The sequence below is a fragment of the Kwoniella botswanensis genome, chromosome 1, assembly GCF_036426115.1.
Source record: "Kwoniella botswanensis chromosome 1, complete sequence".
Taxonomy (NCBI): domain Eukaryota; kingdom Fungi; phylum Basidiomycota; class Tremellomycetes; order Tremellales; family Cryptococcaceae; genus Kwoniella; species Kwoniella botswanensis.
Genome location: NC_088599.1, coordinates 13318655 through 13341367, shown reverse-complemented (window position 1 = coordinate 13341367; position 22713 = coordinate 13318655). Strand labels below are relative to the sequence as shown.

General features: G+C 48.5%; 6 protein-coding genes across 6 annotated transcripts; 3 read left to right on the top strand and 3 right to left on the bottom strand.

Moving 5' to 3' along the window:
• Window positions 1-253: 253 nt before the first annotated feature.
• L199_005032 (uncharacterized protein) lies at window positions 254-2089 on the top strand (the record flags this gene model as incomplete). The annotated part of the gene is made up of 6 exons (XM_064890747.1): window positions 254-567; window positions 621-675; window positions 726-1407; window positions 1462-1535; window positions 1585-1965; window positions 2024-2089. The coding sequence occupies 6 exons, from the start codon at window positions 254-256 to the stop codon at window positions 2087-2089; spliced, it is 1572 nt and encodes a 523-aa protein (XP_064746819.1).
• A 254-nt stretch (window positions 2090-2343) lies between these two features.
• Window positions 2344-3989, top strand: L199_005031 (uncharacterized protein; the record flags this gene model as incomplete). Its single annotated transcript, XM_064890746.1, has 5 exons — window positions 2344-2738; window positions 2807-2888; window positions 2938-3035; window positions 3089-3742; window positions 3791-3989. The coding sequence occupies 5 exons, from the start codon at window positions 2344-2346 to the stop codon at window positions 3987-3989; spliced, it is 1428 nt and encodes a 475-aa protein (XP_064746818.1).
• Window positions 3990-4037: 48 nt separating this feature from the next.
• Window positions 4038-6092, bottom strand: L199_005030 (uncharacterized protein; the record flags this gene model as incomplete). The annotated part of the gene is made up of 6 exons (XM_064890745.1): window positions 4038-4224; window positions 4274-4860; window positions 4912-5351; window positions 5397-5655; window positions 5702-5953; window positions 6018-6092. 6 exons carry the CDS (start codon window positions 6090-6092, stop codon window positions 4038-4040), a joined length of 1800 nt encoding a protein of 599 aa, XP_064746817.1.
• A 303-nt stretch (window positions 6093-6395) lies between these two features.
• On the bottom strand, window positions 6396-7646 carry L199_005029 (uncharacterized protein; the record flags this gene model as incomplete). The annotated part of the gene is made up of 2 exons (XM_064890744.1): window positions 6396-6799; window positions 6851-7646. The coding sequence occupies 2 exons, from the start codon at window positions 7644-7646 to the stop codon at window positions 6396-6398; spliced, it is 1200 nt and encodes a 399-aa protein (XP_064746816.1).
• A 530-nt stretch (window positions 7647-8176) lies between these two features.
• L199_005028 (uncharacterized protein) lies at window positions 8177-19719 on the top strand (the record flags this gene model as incomplete). Its single annotated transcript, XM_064890743.1, has 30 exons — window positions 8177-8215; window positions 8282-8578; window positions 8655-9507; window positions 9558-9706; window positions 9750-9860; window positions 9906-9966; window positions 10012-10170; window positions 10230-10351; window positions 10397-11417; window positions 11468-11644; window positions 11707-14200; window positions 14267-14449; window positions 14507-14594; window positions 14643-14717; window positions 14767-14877; window positions 14933-15017; window positions 15061-15112; window positions 15154-15308; window positions 15370-16026; window positions 16082-18235; window positions 18292-18352; window positions 18406-18453; window positions 18529-18543; window positions 18597-18692; window positions 18740-18794; window positions 18855-19036; window positions 19114-19163; window positions 19227-19281; window positions 19340-19520; window positions 19579-19719. 30 exons carry the CDS (start codon window positions 8177-8179, stop codon window positions 19717-19719), a joined length of 9927 nt encoding a protein of 3308 aa, XP_064746815.1.
• A 408-nt stretch (window positions 19720-20127) lies between these two features.
• Window positions 20128-22561, bottom strand: L199_005027 (uncharacterized protein; the record flags this gene model as incomplete). Its single annotated transcript, XM_064890742.1, has 8 exons — window positions 20128-20202; window positions 20276-20408; window positions 20457-20548; window positions 20611-21004; window positions 21070-21252; window positions 21319-21481; window positions 21549-22189; window positions 22422-22561. The coding sequence occupies 8 exons, from the start codon at window positions 22559-22561 to the stop codon at window positions 20128-20130; spliced, it is 1821 nt and encodes a 606-aa protein (XP_064746814.1).
• Between the last annotated feature and the right edge of the window lie 152 nt (window positions 22562-22713).

Genomic DNA, 22713 nt, shown 5'->3' with positions numbered 1-22713 from the left:
ATTCGTTCATGGTTGCTATCTATCTGCAGCATCTCTGCTTGTATCCCTTTTCACTCTTCTCCTTCGCTCATTTATCCTACTGACTCACTACTTCAATTCCGACACTGCCCATACTGATTCGGTACTTGGACCGAGACTCGGCTTTGATTCTTTCGGCAACTTCATATCACAACAAGCACAGAGCAAGCTGTTTACTTGTATCAACCACCCAACCTTCATGGCCCTGCCTTCTGTGGACAATCCACAACCCGCAATGGTCCTCACACCTCATGCCAACTTTGACTCTCCAGATCAAATCTCTCCGACTCCCAATTCCGCTCAGTCCGCCTCCGCCTCCTCTCTCCACCCCGGCTCAGCCGACTCTTACTTCTCCCATGGCGGTGCTGGACCAAGCGCACCTAGATTACGGAAAACTTCAACCAGTAGCTTCTCCAAATTATCGGAATTCTCACTGGATGAACCCCTCTTAAGTGAAAAGGATAGATATGCTCCCCAATCAGATCCAGATACTCCGCAACATAGCACTTTGAGCGGAGTCAGACATGTTCCTCTAAGCGTGGATGCGTCGTGAGTGATAGATATATCGTAGTGAGCGAACCTTGCTGATAACATCATTCCAGGGAATGGAGACACCCTGTGTTCAAACAGAAAGTTCTGGGTATACTTCGGCGACTGGTAGGTTTTCTATCTATCTAGCCAAGAACATTGCTGATGCACGGTCTCAGCGAGTTCCACTATGGTCATCTACCCTTCTCACACCGTCATCCATCCATTTGCAAAAAGTCTCAGGTGCCTTGACCAACGCAGTATTCTTCGTCTCCTTCAATCCAGCTCCAAACCCTACATCACCATCGGAGTCACCGATGCTTACTCCTACCATGCCTGCGTCCGATCCCGATCACCCTCCTCCCCTCACTCCAGAACAATACCCTCCCACCCTCCTGTTTCGTGTGTACGGAGTAAGCTCTGACGCTCTCATCTCACGGGAAGAAGAATTGCGAATCCTTTATGTCCTGAACACCGAATACCACATCGGACCGAAAATATATGGAACATTCGGTAATGGAAGGGTCGAACAGTTCTTCCCATCTAGAGCGTTGACTGCGAAGGAATTACGAGAACCCCACATATTCCGTGGCATAGCCAGGCGAATGAGAGAGCTACACTCAGTAGACTTGAGACTTTTAGGTTATGAGAATGGTAAGAACACAGAACCAATGGTTTGGAAATGTCTTTTAGAATGGATCGCTACTGCTGAAGAAGTACTCGACACTCTTTCGGCCTCTGGGGGCAAGTGGGAGTCTTGGGTCGAGAATTACGGCCTACATAGGATTAGACAGGAGGTGGAAAAGTATAGGAAATGGGTAGAAAGTGAGCCTGGGAAGGGTAAGGGTGCTGTATTTGCTCGTAAGTAAAGTAAGGGATTTTGGGCTCGATTTAGACTCATTCCTTCTGCACTAGATAACGATACCCAATACGGCAACTTGCTATTATTGGATGGCGACCTGCCCCCTAACGTACCAGAACACCATAGAGTGAGTCTGCCAACGTCAAAATTAGTACTACGGTGCTGACGCCTCACAGTACGTTGTGATTGACTTCGAGTACGCTGCCCCGAATGCTCGAGGGTATGACATCGCCAACCACTTCCATGAATGGCGAGCCAATTATCACCATCCTACCCATTCACACTCTCTCAAACCTCATTTCCCGTACCCTACTCTGGAAGAACGTCAGGATTTCTATCGAGCCTACCTATCGGTGGAAATGGATGGCACGGAGGAGGTCGTTCATCGCAGGAAGGATGTTCTGAGCGAGAAAGTAGATGCGTTGGAGAGAGAAGTGAGGATCTGGAGTCCTGCTCCGAGTATCCTCTGGTCCTTGTGGGGTATCATCCAGGCCCAAGAGCAGGTGGAAGCGATCGCTGAGCAGAGAACGGACTATGTACCTGAATTTGATTACTTGGTGGGTGCTTTGGCCTATCACTTTTTGGAGCAAGCTGAGCTGACAATGGACACTACAGGCTTACGCTGTCGAGCGATTGGAGATGTTCCGAAAGGAAGCGAAAGAAGTGGGAGTGCCAATATGAGAAGTAAATGAACATATATATGCATAGATTGTAAACATTTGTAACATATCATGGCAGTACGAGCTTGCAGTGACTTTATACACGCAGAAATGTTGATCATATACTGTACCATCTCCCATCCTATTTCACCTCCACCACTCTGTTCCACCCTGCCTGGCCATCAACAATCATTCGACTATCACTTCAATGATCTATAGATCCCGTTATCAACTCTCTCATCATCATCGTCATTGCCACTCATCATCCTGCGCACCATGGTCGACTCTTCGAACCGCCTACAGACGCTGATAGCCTACTATCTCGCTCAGAACTACCCATCAGTCTTGCCATCATTCCTTTCAGCCTCGCACACCGCTCCACCTGACCTCACTCAACCTCCGAAACCTGATCTCAAGACGTTGGTGGAGGACTACATTTCGGAGCAGCTTGTCAAGGATCTCGGACATGTCGAGATTGACGAGGACATGGAGCCGGCGACAGATGGTAGCTGGAGGGGATGGTCAAACAAGGATATTGTTAAAGTGTCCCTGGCACCAGAGGTTACTCTACAAGGAGTGAGAAGGAGTATAGAGGGCATCTCAGCGATGAATCTCCTTACGGTGGGAGCAGAAAGGGTACCTAGGAGAATATTTGATACGACAACAGCTTCGTGAGTCTCTTTCAGTGCGGTTGCATCAAGACTCAAGACTCATAAATCATCATACATCGCGACTAAAGATATCGCGCAACGTATACGCCGAGTATAATAACAACATCGGTTGATAAGACCGTTAGAATAATAGACTATAACACTGGAGAGGTATGTTAGCTCATTATTTCAGTCAACAATCGCTAAAGTCCTTCCACAGGTTGACGGGATCCTCGAACCGCACAAAGCTGCTGTATTGTCATTCGCACTGCATCCTCAGAATCCTAGATACCTGCTGACTGGATCGATGGACGGAACGTGAGTTGGTACGCCTGCTGACACAACGTGCACATATTGATAACACACTATAGGACCGTATTGACCGATCTGATAACTTCTCAACCCCTGCAAACCTTCAAATCGACAAAATTCGTCGTACGAGTCGCCTTCTCACCTGATGGTCACTTCATGGCTACCTGCTCGTATGACCACCATATCGTCGTGTACGCAGCCAATGGGTCCGCTGTTCCTCCTCCATTTGACGAAGATGACATACCTTTGGACGAAACAGACGATCTTCTATTAGCTTCAGAACCCACTCTACGATACCACGAAGTGCACAGGATCAAGGTTGATTCAAATCCTGAAGCTATCCTGTTTCATCCCGAATCCACCTGGCTCATGTACACTCTCCGATCCTCCCATCTCCTCTACTATGCTCGCTTACCGTCATCAGATAATACGATAAGCGAAATCAAAGACTGGGAGACCAGAACCAAAAGCTTCAACCCTCATCCTATGGACAATCATGTTTCGTTTTCGATCCTGAATATGGCTCTGCACCCGTCAAAGAAAATTGTTGCTTGTCAGACGGGTGATCATAGGGGAAATACAGGGGAGAGAATCCTGCTCTATGGGGTCGAGCCCGAAGATGCAGAGAGATTGGCTGTCTTGTGGACCGGTAGTGAAGGGGATGACTTTGTGCTTCCTAGGATGAGCTGGCTACCTGACGGGTCTGGTCTGATGTGAGTGATTTACCATGTTTTCGTACACCGTTATTGATTGACTACCAGAACGACCACTCCCAACGGATATCTCAATCTCATTTCGTTGAGCGGCGAGAATCGCTCAAGTGTAAAAATCCATGGTGCTGTCAACCTTGGTCAAGCATCAAGCGAGGTCGTGAGAGACTGCACAGTGGTAACGACTGAAGAAGGTGATTGGGAAGTTGTGAGTGTAGGATACGATAGACAAGTTAGAATATCGCGATAGATGCATATAATCAGACCTGTTGTACAACAACTATGTATTCCAATCATGCTATCGATCTTTCCGTGTTTCCATATCTAAATCTCGGTCTGCGTTGCCATCGAGATCATACCAAGGTACTTCATCATCATCCAAGGAATAATCTGGCCTCAGATCACTGGTCAGAGGTGTTAACCATTCCGGGCTTTTTGGCATTTCCAGGTCAAATTGAGGCATCGATAGGTCGGGGGTGATCATGCTAGCTAAGGGGTCAGTATGGCCCTCCTTTTGTTTCTCTTCCGACCCACCTTAATCCCTCTTCTGACATGTCCTCCATCATCCTTATCATACCGAGGTCATCTCGGACCGGACCCATCACAGGCGATTTATGCGATTTGATACTTTCTCTCGTCATCTGTCGACTCAGTCTGCGTTGCCTGACCATCTCTTTCCAGCTGGCCTCGGGGGAGTCTTCCAATTCCAAGCTTTCGGCAACAGACTGCTCGTCTTCTTCGGGCAGATCAGCGGATAGTAACTCTCTTAGCCATCCATCGAGATCCTCATACACCTCGGAAGCCTCCTCAGCCATCCAAGGGAAGATCATGAAGTCATGTATGGCGTCTGGACTGACGAAGAGCCGATCGGGGACGATTGGCGGTTCAAATTCGCGAGACAGTCGGATACGGCTCCATAATAGCTCGATATTGGTTGACAGACGTTCAGCACCACCATACACGATGTATGTCGCTGGGAACTTTTCGAACGAGTGTTCACCCTGGCTGGCTTCTGGCAGGAGCAAGGAAGCCGGTGAGATATACGGTGAGGTATGCATGATGGATGCAGGGAGAGCCCGGAGAAGCAAAGAACATGCAAAGGGACCGAAGGTATCGTCAATCTATGAAGGATCGTCAGTTAATGATCAAGATTCGAGACTGTTTGTACTGACGGTGTCAGAATCCTTGTTGTGCCGTATCGCCTCCTCCCCCCAAACATTCGTAAAGCCAAGATCCGCCCAAGGGGAGAGCAGCACCATCCCTCGGGGCATTCTCAGACCTATGCTCTGTCCTTGATCTCTGAGCCATCTAACGAGATTAAGTGCTAGATGTCCACCTGCTGAATCTCCTGCGACCGTGATATCCCTTTCCTCTACACCTTCTACCTTGACCAACCAATGATAAGCCGAGATGGCATCGAGGAGGGGTAGAGGCCACGGGGCGGTGGGAGCAAGCCGATAATCAACGGAAAGTACGTGATGGATTGGTGAATGCTTCACCAAAGCTCTGGGGAAATTCGAAGACAGGCTCGTCTCAGCTGCAGTTCCGAGCACATACCCTCCCCCGTGGAAGTGAAGCATGACGGGGTCTCCCCGGCGACGAGAAGGAGGAGCTGTAGGATGTCAGCTTTGGTTCAGTTGCAGCAAGGATATCTCACCTTCTTCCGCTGTGGATTTCTCGCCGGTATACCAAAAGGCTTTGACCTCTTCCAGTCCATAAACGTTACCATCATGGGAGTTATTCCATTTCCCCCATATTCCTTCTTTTTCCCTCTTGCATCGATGGATATACTGAGGCACCCAACGTCCGCGAGAAGCTTGGAGCAGATCCAGAGCTTCTTTGGGATGGCCACAAAGGATATCAGACGGTGCTGGGGGGATGTTAACCGGATGTGAATACTTGAGCTTCCTGCGATCCTGAGAAGTTGTTAGAATAAAGTCGCGAATTTAGGATTCTACGCACCAGGTCAATCGATAGATCTCTGCCTAGATAATCAATCTCACAACGGGCAATCAGGCCACATAATCTTCGACTGAACCTTACTCTTAGACATCGCTTCAACGCCCAGTTCCTCCTTGGACGGTTCTTCGTCAGTATGTATATGATAGTCCAAGCGGGAAGAAGGATCAGCAAGGTGACCAACAGAAAGGCGACCAGATAGAGGCGTCGGAAGAATGGATGTCGATAAGGAGATGATCGCACCGCGTTGGCCATCTATGTAAGCATGGATTAGCATGCTACAAGATGATGGAGAGAAACATGAAGTTGCCTGACTGACCAACATCGCTTGAATAGCCTCCGAAGTCATTTCACCCCATCCATCTTGATCGGGAGAAGTTGTTTTCTCTACCATATCCACTACTACACAGCCAGTCACTGTTCAATGACAAAGACGACTCTCGTCCTCGTTACTGGGCTCTTGAGTGGAGTGATATAGTGGGTACCTAGCTAGGTGTCAGAATTAGAAACAAAGGAGGAATCCATGTTGTAATTCGCATTATGAAGACGTGTTTTGGCTGAAAAATTCCGATTTGCAAAGTGGACCAGTCAGGTGGAGGTCGTGTGACCATCTACAGAGTACTATTCATACAAACTCAGATTGTACATACATGTTTTACAACTATTGATATGATCAGAACTTGGGGGTTGAGAGGTCCTACGCCATTTCTACATCACCATCGATGTCCATATGTGTGTCTCCATTATCACTGGGTGTTACCTTATCGAAAACCTCATCATCATCCAACATCTCAAATCTACCCGAGTCCACGTATTCTTCATCTGGCTTCCAAGCCTTGACTATGTCATCATTCCACTCACCTGGGGGAATGCCAAGAGGGCGATAAAGAATAAGAGAGTTGGAAGTTGGTGAGACTTTGCGACCACTCAATTGATCGCGCTGAGATTTCAATAAGTGAGTGAGAAGTGATGGGGAGATGGTGAATCCTCGCATGCCAGGTTGAGAAAGATTTCGAACGTCATCGGCCGTAGGTTCGGGTGAAGCAGATCGTGAGGATTCTCGAGATGAGCTTGCATCTGAGAGTGAAGTTATAATGATACCTACCATGACGATGTTAGCCAAGTTTGTGGGTTGAGTTAGCGAACACTTACGATCTTTCTCTGGCTCATGCCACTCGGTCTTCCTCCTTCTCCTCTTGTCGTGATCGCTGTTCCCGATTTCCTCCATGTCTTCTTCCGCATTCATCTCAACATCAAAATCATCCCCCGTCCTGGCCCTTTTGTTCCGCGTATTCGTGACCCGATCCATACCTATCTCATCATCTCTCCTTTTCCTGCCATTCCTAGGAGAGACCACCGTTACATCTTCCACAGATAGATCGGAGCCTGCTTCCACTTGATCCGGTTGGACGATCTCGTCAGCTTGTTGAGCGACACCAGCGTACCTTCGATGACGTTGAAAGGGGTGGTAATCCTCTTCGCTTGATGTTGTGGGTGAAGTAGAGGACGATGATGGTGAAGAAGGACCGGCTCGACTCGGTATCGACCAGTGATGTGTATTGGAATGGTGATGGTGACGATGATTAGTGGATCGCGTTGCTTTATCCGGTAATACCTCAACCGTCACATCGTTATCTCTGTTCTTCTGTAGACCTATACCTTCATCATCATCTAAGCCATTTCTGGGGAGATCATCGTTGAGGTTACTGGCCGATTGATCCACCGAGATCGAAAGTCCCTGAAAGCCATTTGCAAGATTTGGTCTTCTGCGTTTATCCCTATGCGATGGATCGGTGAAGGGGGAGGCATACTTTAGGTCTGAATCGTTGGTGTCTTTCCGTGTCTGGTATTCCGATGTATCCAGAGATGGAGGAGAAAGAGCTCTACGTTTCCTAAAAGGGGTGTAGAATGGCTGGAAGGGGGAAGTAGGCTGAGCAGCCATTGTCATGGTGTTATGGCAATATGCGGGGGGTGATCAAATGGCCACTCGGCTACTGGGCTACTCGATGGGATGGAGAGGGGCTACGTATGGGCTGTGATGGAAGTTGTCGTTGACGTCGACAAGGTGCATGAATGAGTGTATATGTACGTATGTATAATCTGTCTGATGGGATGTCCATAAGAAAGGAGAATCCTCTAGAAATGGAACCACACAACCAACCAAAGGGGAGCAGTTACGTAAAGAACAAAAGAAAAGATAGGAGCCCCGCAATTCCACCCAGATATCCCACGGTGTAATCTCAGGTCACCACTGCTTTATATGTCATCCATCCTCCTTCGTCCTCCATCCATGATCAACCTTCAATCATCATTCTTATATCCATCGTATACATATACACACATTATCATCATCTCCCAAGCACATCACATCGCAGTCTGATCAGTAGTTCCCTTCCTACCTTCTCACCCTCTCCCACCTTCATGCTCAACTGACTGGGACTGAGCTAGCACGCACAAGTCAGAACCAGGTTCAGCGCAATGAAGGTGAAAAAATCAACCAGGAAGCACGCTCAGGCTGTGAGTTACCCCTTCCTTTCCTCTTTGTATACTGCGCACAGAGGCACTCGCTCATATGCTTTGCAGCCTCCTGATGTCCTGGCCCTGGCAGAGTCCATCGTCAACGCTCCGGAGGATGGTCTCACCCAGGTCTTGCAAACATTCGATTGCTGGAAGTATCCGCGGGGTGATCTGCACACATGGGTCGACGTCCTTGATCGCTTCGACTCCATCCTCGAAGAATTGTGTAAAAGCTATGAACTGGAAAAGCCACAGACAAACGACTTCACACCAAAGACTAAAGATCTCATTCTACAAATCCTCAGAGTGCAACGGTTATTGATGGAAAATTGCACTAGCAGAAAACTTTTTTCCTCTTACGACGTGAGTCTAATCGTTCACGCTCTTCAATCCATTGACGAGTCTGACCCTTCATCACCGAAATTGATTCACCTCACAGCGCCTCGCCGATCTTCTCAATACCTCCGACCTCGAAGTCTTACAATCGACCATCTTCGTAATCCTTCGACCTGCTCAACAATATGCTAACTCAACGCCCTTTGAACCCTCACAACGTCATGTCATTCTTCATCGACTGTTAACCCTTTCAAGAGGCTGGGAAAGGTTTACCAATGCTGGTATTGATCTTCCTTCCCTGGCATCATCCCAAGATCTGTCTCTGCCTGAAGAGCTATGCACGGTCCAGCTGCAATACTATCCTACCAGAGGGTCCTCCGTCTCCCCGGAATCCCCCGTCAAATCTATGGCCTCTCAAGAAACCCCAGTACGCCCTCGACAGACTGGTCCCATGACTCCAGTCGCGGCAAGTGCCAAATCTCGATCATCACACTCCGTCGGACCCTCGAGCTTGGATTTTGGCGATGTTTCTAGCTGGCCTAATCCAGTAGACCAACTTACTCTGTTATCCGAAGAAAATCATGTTCCTCTCGATGATCAGTACATCGCTCTCAACAAGATTCGTCTTGCCCAGCTCAAGGATCTCGACACACGACGACAACTGCTTACGATCCGATTGTTAGCCCTCGCGACCTATGTCTATGTATCTACCGATGATGCAGCGCAATCTGGCTTGTTTCTTTACGAACCAGAGCTCGTCCCGCAGCTCGCCGAGCTTTTGCGAGCTTCTCAACAGGTGGGAGAGCGAGTCACCATAGGAACGTTGCATGCGTTGGACGCTTGTGCTCATCATCGTATCAAAACGGGAGAAGTGATGACCGCCGTTAGTGCCAATGTCAACCATGGGATCTTAGTCACCTTTTTCAAGAATATGGTGGAGCAACTTGTCAAAGGAGGTTAGTACAGAGCATTATCTGACTAGACTAAGCTGATTTCGTCTCCTCAGAACCGGTACCAAACGACTTGTTCGATGCCGCCATCTCCTTCGTTGCTTACATCCCCAGCTCACAAGTGCATATCAACATGCTGATGGGTGCTGGCATTCTGCGTCTTTTGTTGGACATACTCAACTCTTCAGGAGAAAGACGTGAAAGTGTAAGTCGTCTAATCGTTCCGCTTGTTTGCTAATGATCTATAGTATATACCCCGTGTCACCGGTCTGATCGACTCCATCATATACTCAAGCTCTCAGGCGCTCTCCAACTTCAGCAACATTGATGGTGTCAACTTCTTGGTCCATCGTATCAAAGTAAGTTCACGGTCTCTCCCTTCAATGCTGACAACACATTTTTAGGCCGAAATCGAATCGAGAGACCAAATCATACTGCCGTCTCCCTCCAGTTCACTGTCCGAAGGTAAGCATTCAATCATCAGATCTGAGTCTCACTGACTTCTCTCAGATACCATCCTTGCGTATGTCAACAACCCCCTCAAAGGGATTTTGCGCTCTGTGCATCGTCTCATGCAAGCTTCCGGTGGTACTGAGGGACTTCGAAACTTGGTCGATTCGGATTTACCTAAATGTCTGAAGCAGATATTTGAGCAACCAGCCAAATATGGTCACCGAGTTTTCGCGATGGGTGAGTGCAACAGTATGTCGACATACGCTGACAATCAGCCATCAACATTATGGCAACATTTGTCCACAATGAGCCGACCTCATTATCCATTCTTCAGGAACTACAACTTCCTCAGACGCTTTATGCTGAATTGGAAAAGGGAATCCCGCCGTCTTCAGAGGTGAGTGGGAAGATCCTGTAATAGCCCAAGCTAATCATGGCCCAGGTCTTCAATGCGGTACCGACTGCTATAGGTGCCGTCTGTCTCAATCAGTCAGGCCTCGATTATACTGTAGCGCATCCTGGTGTGATCAGCAATCTGGTTGGTGGTGTCAACCTCCCATCGCATGAAAAAATCTTTAACGATCGAGACAATGCCAAGAGCCTCGGCGCTGCGCTCGACGAGTTATCTCGTCATCAACCATCGCTTCGACCTGTAATCATGAAAGCTATCATCGATCTCCTTCGCAGAGCGACGGACGCTGCGGCTTCATTTGCACCAACTGAAGCCGACAGACACGATTATATTCTTGACGAGATGACTCCGGTGGGGACTGATCGAGCAGCTATCATGAACAATCCCTGCCTTTCCACCTTCGCTCGGATGTTCAAAGTCCTCAACGGTTTGGTCCGCAACGCCGCTACGGCCAAGGATTTCATCAAAGAAGGTGGTCTTGACTATGTTCTTGGCGTTGCCGATCTACCATGTGTACCGATCCGCTTTCACTCGACAGACGCATCCGTGTCTCTTGCTTATCTGCTTAGACACATTGGCGAGCATGATCCAACTCAGCTGGTGGAGAAAATCCGGTTGTCAATTCAAGACACCATGACCAAGTGCGCCAGCGTATGGGAGGATCAGAATGCCAAGCAACTCTGGTCCACTTTGCACAGCGGCAACGTCGATGCAAGCTCGCGACAAGCTTTCGAAACCTTGCGCAGCCTCGGTATCCGTCTCAGCTTTCTCCTTGAAGTGATCGGTCCCTTGGTCATCAGCAATCCGCGATACGCCACGTCCCTCATCACAGCATTAGCGGTGGACACCGATCCCAGTTTCATGACCAACCTTGGTCATGTCCACAGAGTAGCCTTTGATCAAAATGTCCTCCTCCGAAGGGATAAAATAACAAACTCCGATGATTTGGATCCTTCAAGACCTCCAGGATCTTCTGATGAATCTGCCAAAGATACCGGAGCTCAGTACCTCGCCTATAGACTCCATAATGTGCTCACAAGGCTTTTTCGGGGTAAGTCAAACCATGCTGGAAAGTCCGCTCGCTGATGAAGGACTTGTCAGCTTTCATCAAACTCATTCACGTGAAGCGCAATCCCGACGCCAATCATTTGAAGTTAGCGAACACTCTATCGGATATCGTCTCCGACGTCATGATTGAGCATCTTCACAGAAAAGATGACTCCATCACCATCGATATCGCCTCCCTTGATGTGCTTTCGTCCCTGCTTTTCGATCATAGTATGTATATGTTTTACCACTCATCATTGACATCTTGTGCTGAGGGCTTTGGTCTGTGATAGATCGAGGCACCGATGGGCCTCTACACACCACTCTCTTCCTTGCATTTTATAAGAAGCAGGGTATCGACGGAATTCTGTCATCAGCAAGTCGAATTACCGAACAGATGGACCGAGTATCGCGTGTCCCCGTCGACACCCGTGATCAGCATCAGAAAGACTCGATTATCGAAGCGACAGCTGGAATGAAAACCGTACTTGCACTCCTTGGCGCTTTTGCGTCCACCAAATCTCTACTCGATAATTCCGAAACCCATGCCTTGCAGCAGCGGCCACAGAACCCACTCAAGGCCGTCAACATCTTTGTTACTCTCCGTCTGACGATATTCCCTCTGGCTCATCGTATTTGGAACGCTTCATGGCTACTCGATTGTCCAGTCCCAATAATCAAACTCGCCGTCAAATGCTTTTCTGCGCTTATGGAAGGCAAGTCCGAAGAGCAACCGCCCGAGGATGATTCGCTTCCCGCTTCACGATCCTCTATCGCTCCCCCGCCTGCTCGTCCGGCACCTGTCACTGCTGATCCGCACCGAGTTGATCAACTGGTAGACATGGGCTTTCCTAGGAGAGCTGCAGAGAGAGCCCTCCTTCGAGCTCGAAACAACGTAGCTGCTGCCACCGATATGATTCTCACCATGCCTCATGTCTTCGAAGAAGAGCCAGTAGCGGAAGGAACGCCAGCAGCGCCTGCTGAGCTTCCGGATGACAATGCAGGTGCACCTGCGGTACCATCCGAATCTGCCGACGAGATCACGCCCGTCCAACCCGAATCTATGCAAGTAGACTCAGATACCTTCGCTGCTGACCGAACGGCTTTACAAAAACTCCGAGACGAGTATCGACCCGATATAAAGATTCGTGCTCTGACTCTTCTGGATCATGCGGAAGACTTAGTGTTTGATGTGTTACCATGCTTCCCTCCTGGCGATGAAGGCGTGATCTACCTCATCGATCGTCTGGCGGAAATATCGAAATCATACGTTGTCAAATACGAGAATGCTATATCTGCTCGATTACGGCTGATTGCAGTCTATTTGCGTTCGGTAGAGGGCGTAATACTGGATGAACAAAGCGTGGCCACTGCAACTCGAATTCTCTCGGAATTGCCGCTGGAATATCAAGAAGCGAGACCTAAATGGCTACCTGCCCTGCTTCTGTTCGCCGAAACAATCGCGGCTTCCTCCAACACTATCAATAAAGCTAAATTGGGCGATGAACCCGGGTACGACGTCTCCATTCCTTCAACAGCGTTTGCTTCGATTGCTCCAAAACTTTACAGCGCCTGTTTCAGACTCATTGCAGCAGACGACGTTACTCGTAACGAATTGGTGTCTGCTCTTCGATTGTTAGCTCTGATATCAAGAGAAAAAACGTTCTCAATCATCAAGGAGACTGATCTTATCAATTTGCTCAAACCATTCAAGCGACCTACAGAGAAACTTCAAGGTTGTCATCCATTGCTCCTGCTCATCTTCCGACATGTACTCGAGGATCCCGGCACGATCAGCGATTTGATGCGAAAAGAGATCCGACACTGGCTTACGCCAACTCGAAACAAGGTGGTTGATATCCACCATTTCCTGAAACAACTTCGTCAAGTAGCTTTTCGGGAACCCAATGCCTTTGTCCGAGTGGTAGCAGACGAATGTGCTTTAGTCGATCCTACACCTCCTCAGTCGGTCTATCATATCCGTGCCATAGATCAACCACAAGAACCATCACCCGTCGCTCGATCGTCCGATCCCTTTCAAGATGATCCTGAAGAGAAGCGCAATCCTTTCATAGACCATTTGGTCTTGGAGCTCGGTCAAGCCGTTCGGCTTTCGCTCGAAGCGGACGACACGAACAACTTAACGGAAGAGGAGATTAAACACGCTCATGCCTATGCTGGTCTGCTTATGTCGATTTTGACCGAGCTTCTCGGTTCTTACACAACCGTAAAAAAGTCGTTCATTGCCTCCATAAGAGCACAAAGCTTGGGCGCGAACAAGGTCAAAAGTGGTATAACTAGTCTTATTGCTGATCTAGTTTGCTGTGTGGTGCTTCAACCGGACGTTACGGGTCTACCGCAATTCGAACGTGATTCAAAACCTGCTCGTCGACTGGCACTATCGTCGTGGTCGATCTCCATGGTCCTGGCACTCTGTTCAGAGGCAACTCCTGCTACGAGCGTCAAGGATGTCACTGAAGACATGGTCAATATCCGGCGAGCAGTACTGGACGCTATCGCCAAGGTCCTTCGAGACCCTATGCCCAACAATGATCTTCCGACTCGATATGGACGTTTATGGGCTCTCGGTGAATTGGTTTACCGCTTACTAGTGTCTCGCCCAATCGGTCCCATCCGTCAAATGAATGACGCCACACTGCACATAGCCAAAACCATGCTGGAAAAGAATTTTGTTGGGCTGTTGACTAATGCCTTGGGAGAGATCGATCTGAGTTACCCGGACATACGTAACGTCCTGATATCGTTGCTTCGAACCCTCGATCATCTGTGAGTGATCGGTTATTGTTCCTGGTAATATAATGGTAATCTGACTGACCAACTTCATGTTTCTAGATCCAAGACGTCGGTTAAGTGGGGCAAAGTTAACAAAGAAACCAAAAATACTCCTGGCGATCCCGCAGCGAACGATGATTCCCAAACCTCCGAATCCGACGACGAATCCGGTGATTCCGATGTAGATATGATGGAAGAAGATCAGTCGGCACCTGATCTTTACCGCAACTCGGCCTTAGGAATGTGAGTAGTACCAATCATTGGACTGTCCTCGACGATACTAATGCCTGGCCAAAATAGGATCGGTGGGGAGATCGGTGAGGACGATGAGGATGACGAAGAAGACGAAGATGACGAAGATGACATGGATATGGGCGACGACATCACAGTGAGTTATATGTAGTACTTACTTTGAATGAGCTGACAAGTTTTGCAGGATGACGATGGAGATACGGATCTACAAACATCGGAAGACGAAAGTATGCCATCCGAGATGGATGCGGATAATTGGGTGAGTGAAATCTCATAGGCTAATGAGATTCTAAGCTAAACTCTCCCAGACTGACGAGCACGACGAGGAAAATGATGACCAAGACTCCGAAGAAGACGAAGAGATGGAGCCAGAGGTGATCCTTGGCTCCAACGAGGAGGACGAAGGAGAAATGTGGGATGTGAGTAAAAAGGATATAGTAGATATCATAGCCAAAGCTGATTCGCACGACACAGGACGTACCCGATGATGGTGAATCGGTAATGACAGAAGAGAACGAGATCATGGATGAGGAAGATGCTATGGATGGCGAAGTGGAAGGTGAGTCTTGGCAAACACGAATATAGTTGGCTGACCATTGTAGGCTTCTTCGAAGATGATGACGAGCAACCTGATTTAGAGATGGATGAGGAAGAGTGAGTGAGGATCAGTGATATGTCTGACTGATTCATTCTAGCTTTGATGAAATCGATATGCTCGAATCCTTCCCATCGGCTGCTCATGTTGGCAGCATGCACCGACAATCCCCTGAAATTACCGGGCCTTGGGCTTGGGATCAATCAAACTTTCCTGGTATGTCCCAATCAAGGCGTCGTCGTTCCATACTTGCCGGTAAGTGACAAAGACTAGTGTCCAGATGAAGCGTGTAGCTCATTTAACAGTTTCATCGTAGAAGATCCCACCGTCAGCCTTTTCGGACGACCTTCTCCTCCTTCTGGTGGTCAAGTCGCTCAACACCCATTAACCGCACACCCAGCACCATCGCAATGGCCTCCAATGCGTGGGTTGTCACGGTCCTTCGGTAGCAATTACCAAGAATTGTTGTCAGCAATTGAAGTCATGGGCGGCGTCGAAGCTGTGCAAATGATCGAAAACCTCATTACTAGTCGTCAATTAGCTGGAAGTGAAGCCATCCGCATCGACTTCGCTCAAGACCATAATGGTACTGTTGGTCTCTCTGTCGGAGGTCAAACTTTCGCCCTGCGCCCTCCTCAAGGTCGACAGACACACCAACAGCAACTCGCTAATTCAGACGTCTTAGCCGAATTCTTCCCAGTGCCGACAATGCAACGTTGGCAGGAAAGCATGCAATTGGCCATTCTGGCTCGCAATGAGCTCACAAGTCGATTGGTCATCCATGTGGTTAATCGTCTCATGCCGGAAGCTCGACGTCGCGCCGAAGAGGAAGAGGCTAAAAACAAGAAAGCTGAAGAGGAAGCCGCTAAAGCTGAAGCAGAAGAGAAGAAGAAGAACCTGGAGTCTGCTGCAAGCGTGGCTCTTCCAGAGTCTCGCCAGCCGTCTCCAGTAGAAGATGCAGATGTAGCAATGGGTGAGTACTTCGACATGCAACTTGTGCTGACGTCACATGATTTATACACAAGCAGAAGAAGAAGAAGTTCCCGAGGATGTCGTACCAATGGACTCTGCTTCTGAATCACTTGCTCGAACAGTCATCTCCATTCGTGGTCGTGACGTCGATATCACAGATACCGGCATTGATCTTGAATTCCTACAAGCTCTGCCTGACGATATGCGAGCGGATGTCGTTGAGCAGCACATGCGAGAACAGAACCGACATCGTCGTCCCCCTTCGTCCACCAATGTATCTGAGACAGCTTCTCAGATCAATTCCGAATTCCTCGACGCTCTTCCACCTGAAATTCGAGCAGAGGTCATTATGCAAGAGGCTATGGAAAATGCGCGACGACAACAACCTCCACCTGCTCCCTCGCAATTACCACTTGCTGATCGTGCAGCAGGCTTCCTTCGTGGTCTCACAGACGAGCTGCGCGACGTTATGCTCCTCAATCAGCAACCTCCTGGTTCCCTGCCTAGGATCGGCGGACCTTCGGTACATCAGCCAGCTCAGGACCAAGCTCCAAGCAAGAAGTCAAACCGAGAAGCAATCCAACTCTTGGACAAGCCTGGCATCGCATCACTCGTCCGCCTTCTTTTCTTCCCTGAAACACTGAAGAAAGGTCATTTGTTCCGGGTACTTGTCCATTTATGTGAAAACTCTACAACTCGTTCAGATCTGCTCAATCTGCTGCTTTCCGTCGTACAAGATGGCTCCGGAGATCTGCCTGCCGTCGATCGAAGCTTTCAACAAATGTCGCTGCGAGGTATGATCACGCCAAAAGCCACTCCCAAAGGTCGGTCAATCGACTCTCCTGCTGCTGCGGTGGTTCCGACCGGTCTTTTCAGTCACCTCCACACCGAGCATGTACCGACATTCATCGCGCAACGCTGTTTTGAAGCGTTGGTGCACATAGTCAATGCCAATCCTTCTGCCGTCAACTATTTCCTCAGTGAACATGAGCAACCTGTGGGTCTCAAGAAACATCCACTCAAGAAGAATAAAGGTAAAGAAAAGATGCTACCCCAGACCAAATTTCCTATAGTTGTCCTCATGGGACTTCTTGACCGACCTCTCCTCGCAAAAACCCCTGGTATGATGGAGACCGTCACGTCGCTTTTGGTCACCATAACCAGACCCTTGTCGGAAAAGAAGAAAGATGATAAGCAAGCCGATACCGAAGGCAACTCTGCCAAACCTCCTCAGCCCATCATACCTGCTCCGGTCCTCAAACTGATCGTCAACTGCCTGACATCAGGGGAGTGCACCAGTAGGACTTTCAGTGCTACTCTTGTAGCAATGCAAAACCTTGCTTGTTTACCTGACGCGAAGGACATCATTCTACAAGAACTGCGCACTCGGTGCAAAGAATTGGGTGGGGTTGTATATCAACAGTTATCCGACCTGTCTATCGCTCTTCAGGATCCATCAGCCGAGATCGGCTCGCTTACGTTGACCAACTTCTCCCCGCCGACTTCCAATCAGGCTCAACTACTGCGGCTCTTGAAGACTATAGACTATCTTCACCTGAACAAAGTCGATTCAGACCCTCCGGCTCAACAATTGACAGATGAGGAGCGAGCCGTCAGTGCTGTTTTCGAATCTTTCGAGTTCGAGAGTTTGTGGGATCAACTAGGACAATGCTTGAGCATCGTGGAGACAAAAGGAGGTACCGATCAGATCGCTACAGTCCTACTACCTTTGGTCGAAGCTCTGATGGTCGTGTCCAAATATCGAAGTCGATTGTCTCGCGAAGTTCGTTCACCATCCGTTCAAGGTCCCGGCGCCGTTGAACGTGCCGATCTTTTTGTCTCATTCACCACCACACACCGCAAAGTTCTGAATACAATCGTTCGGAACAACCCATCTCTACTTAGTGGTTCCTTCTCACTCTTGATCCGAAATCCTCGAGTTCTGGAATTCGACAACAAGCGTAACTGGTTCTTCCAAAAATTGAAGCGAAAACGAGATCCTCATATGCCAGTATCCGTCATTCCTCTCAACATTCGTCGACAATACGTGTTCGAGGACTCTTTCCACGCAATGCAGCGACGTACTGGTGACGAAATCAAATTTGGCAAACTCAGTGTCAAATTCTATAACGAGGATGGCGTGGATGCTGGTGGTGTAACGCGAGAATGGTACAGCGTTCTGGCTCAGCAAATATTTGACCCCAACTTCGGTTAGTTGTCTTGATCATCTTGCTCATTGATTGGAACACGCTGACATAAAATGTAGCACTCTTCGAGCCGTGCGCGGCTGACCAACAAACATATCAACCTAATAAGGCTTCGTCTATGTAAGTTCTTCATACTCGCTCACTGCGCAAGAGACTTCGCTGACCTTCAGCAGCAACGGCGACCACCTTGCGTACTTCAAATTCGTGGGACGAGTCATAGGGTAAGTCATCTATCGCATTGTCAATGTCAATATCCAAAGAGAGTACGACACTGACCTTCGTACGCACGCAAACAGTAAAGCGGTTTATGAGTGAGTTACCGACTATCATCGTCTTCATGAGCACCACTGACACCGTCTCATAGTGGTCGATTGCTTGACGCATACTTCAACAGAGCTTTCTACAAGCAGATCCTTGGTAAGACCGTCGATATGAGAGATTTGGAAAGCATTGATCCAGAGTACGTATATTTGTTTCGGGATGAGGCATCGTCTAACGTGATTTCAGATACCATAAATCCTTGCAATGGATGCTGGACAACGACATTACGGGGGTAATAGACGTAAGTACCAGCTGCCTTTTTTGCTTCCCGTTCAGTCGCTGATTCAAGATTGATAAACAGCAAGAGTTTACCATCGAAGACGACCAGTTTGGAGAAAAGAAGATTGTCGAATTGAAGCCCGGTGGTTCGTCCATACCTGTCACTGAAGAGAACAAAGAGGAATACGTGCGACTAGTAGTCTCATATCGTTTGGATAACTCCATCAAGGAGCAAATCAAAGCATTCCTCGAAGGATTCTATGAGTAAGTTGGCGTTTCGCGTTTGCGGGGTACTTGTCCTCTTCAATGTGTCGTTTCACCACTGATTGCCTTCCATGCAGCATCATCCCTCGACAGCTTATCCAAATATTCGAACCTGATCAATTAGAGCGTAAGTGAACAGAATGAGTCGGCATCTAATGACACGCTTAACCATCTGATGAAACCACTTCAGTTCTCATTTCCGGCATAACTACTGTGGACGTGGATGAACTCAAGAACGCCACCCAGTAAGTCTCACAAGCTAGCTGTACCTAGTCTGGTTACTAAGACCCCATCGTCTTCTAGACTAAGTGGTTGGAAAGCTACGGATCCGGAAATCTCCTGGTTCTGGAGAGCTCTGCGAAGCTTTTCTCAAGAAGAAAGATCTCGATTCCTCATGTTCGTAACCTCCAGTTCGCGAGTGCCGCTTGGTGGTTTCACTCAGCTGCAGGGCAGCTCAGGAACTCAACCTTTCCAAATTCAGAAGGTGAGTCGCAGTCCATACAGTCCTATCTGCCCATCCGCTGATGCATATTCTCCATCAGCTTTACGCTAAAGAGGGTAGCTTGCCTCAAGCAAGTACCTGCTTCAACCTACTACTGCTCCCTACTTATGCCTCATATGAGCAGCTCCGTGACAAGCTGCAGTTTGCCATTGTGGAAACTGGAGGCTTTGGAAAAGCGTAGTTGCAAGCAATCAGGTTCCTCCTCCGATTTCCAAATCATCCCATACACCGTGTGTTCATAGATATATCATTTTTACCTCCCCTAATAATCATAATGACTGACGTATAAACGATCCGTACTATGTATGCATTCAAACATCATCATGTACTTTCTGATGCGCGCCAATACGTGCAGCTGTTCTTCGGTAGGTCACGGATGACGGATGACTTACGCTAAGATGCGAATCGGAGTGACTTGGCGTGTGTAATGTTGAGATATATCGATGCATGTTTGGCGTTAGAGCGGCGAGCAAAGAGACAAATCAACGAGCATTGAGTAGGCTCTGATACCACGTACTGGTGGTTAGTAAGAAGCAACATACATGCGCTTTATACGAGAAACTGGATTCATCGAGTGCACCTTGGACGACTACTTGGGGGAAAGCCCGTCATCTGCATCTTCCGGTGGTGGCGGGGGCATCTGCACAAAACTAATCGTTGAAAACTGTATACAGGAAGACGATCAGCGTTGGGCAGCTCTACGCCGGGTGGTCTTGCATGATATACAAGAGACGTACCATGCTGTACCAATCGCATATCAGACCGTGATCGACTCCTCCTGTTGGTTTCTGATCGCATAATGCGCAGACTATGTGAAATATCTTGCTTCGGACGGATTCGCCATTGGATGCCAAATCCTCCAATGGGATACTGTCCGCAAGTCAGCTCAGTGACTCGTATTCGCTCGGAAACACCTACTTCATCAAGGAAGAATGAATCTCTCTCGCTATCGCTTCTCGCTCCTTGGCCAGTTGTTCCTTGTCAGACTGCATAGATGCTCGCAAATCGTACTATTTAGTCCGTTCAGTGAGCGTGCGCTATCTCTACGTGCGGTTCGATATGATAAGCTCACCAGAGCGAACTTGCAGATAGCTGCAGTGATCAGGATGTTTGCTCGCTGTACCGCAAGCATGTTCTGCACGATCCCATCGTTGTTACCGGACAACTTGTACGAGCCGTCTGGGAAATCTCGAAGCACCTCTTGCAGGCGATCTTCCAAAGTTTCGGTGCATGCCGTATCGGTGAGCTGGATCTTCGCCATGATACATCGGTGGTGAAACAAGCACTCAGATAAGATCTTGAACAGCTTTGACACCGCGATGAAACCACATATAGCTGAGGGACGTGAAGTAGGTTGTAGGAAGGATCCTTGGATCGTGATAAATTCATCGTCGACTGGTTCTGGTAGTGAGCATACTCCTTGAAAATCGTTGATCATCATGGGCAGATCAGATATTGCCCGCGTCCTAAGGCAGTCTGCTTTAGTCATCGATGTTCATGCGATATCGAGGCCAAGTCAACGTTGACTCACTTGTCGGTTGCGTATAGCTGCCAGAAAACCCTTCTTCGCAGCTGGACTTCGATGGGATCCAGACCCAGGGCATCTGTCTTTGCGTCGCTATGCATTCCCATGGAGAACGCTAGCTGGATAGCATGCCCAAGTCGGGCGCTGGCTGTATGACCTAGGCCTATGGAAAGCAAATAAAATGTATCGCTGTTAAATTGACTATCGATCAGCCGGGTTTCTACCAAACACAATGGAGACCAACAATCAACCCACAATATTATAGTGGAGATCTGCGTACAAGTTGTAGGACCGTAGCATGTCCGCTGAAGGCCTCTGCATGTTCTGTGACACTTTCTCTGTAAACTTTTCAATGCTTCGATATCGAATCTCTCGTTGACCAGTCGGCTTGTCGGCAACTGAGAGATCACATAGGCGACTACATAATACCACGAGGGCATCTGAGCATGAGCCCAGTCGCAATCTCATCAGACAATCACACTCACCTATACTCAACAGCAAAGCTCTGAAATCATTATCCACCAGATCCCTACGTGTGGCAAGTTGTTCTGCAAAAGTCGGTCGATGGACGAGTGGCATCAGGGGATACAGGTATCGCAAGAAAAGCGCGATGAAATGGCTCATGTTGGCCCAGCTTGTAATTTCTTCGCCTTGGTGGCCATTTGCAGCTTCGGTCTGACCTGGAGCGCTTTTATAGGTGCCTATCGGACTTTCAAGAGATAATAAATGGGCCTGATCGGAAACATAGAGAGTATTGCTTTCTGGTCCACCATGAGTTACGACTCCCAGGTTAGCCGATGATAACAACGGTATAGCTGTATCGTCCAATATTGAGTCGAGCCAGCTTATAGTCGCGTTCGTACCGCTACTGATTAGCGGTGACAGTGTACTCGAGACAGCAGCCTGGGCAGCGGACGAGTCTTCGGGTATGCGATTGCTAGAGGATTGCTCTCCTCGATGCGTGATATCTTCTATACGTATCGGCTGCCGATATCCTGTGGTACTCGTGGACGACCTCTGCTCAGGTCGAGCAGGATAGCTGCTTATGCCAAGTGAATAGTTAGTTCTAGTCTGAAGCCCATCGGGCTGCTGGGTTTTCTGAGTCGCTTTTGGAGACGATATGAGCCTGCACTGGTTGCGTAAGTAACTTGAGCGGCTTTAAAACGATGAACAAATACGGTGCAAAGTACCCACGAGTGCTTGCGTCCAGGCTTCTTCCTTACATATTCGTGAGTGCACGTAATCGAAAGCTTGTGACAACCTTCGCACGACCCAGAAAGGTTCTCATTGTCGACACATCTGATCTGGAGATGGGAGATGTTTCAATGCCGGTGCACACGTTGTATGTCCTTACTTACCTTCCGCATTCTGCACTGGTCACAGGTCCGTGGCGTCTTTGTTGACTGCATTGTGAGTCTGTTGAAATGATAATGATTCCTGACGGATGCACAACTTCTGAGCGAGCGGCAACGACTATAATGGTAGACTCTCTGTTCATCGCTGTATATAGGAATGCAGACATTACTATGATCCGGGTAATAGGTTAAATCAGCCGACATAACCTAGTAACTTTATTTGTTCACCTGGCTGTGGGGCAGAATCACATGTAACCATTTCAGGTACCTCAAATTACGTGGTACTCGGCGGACC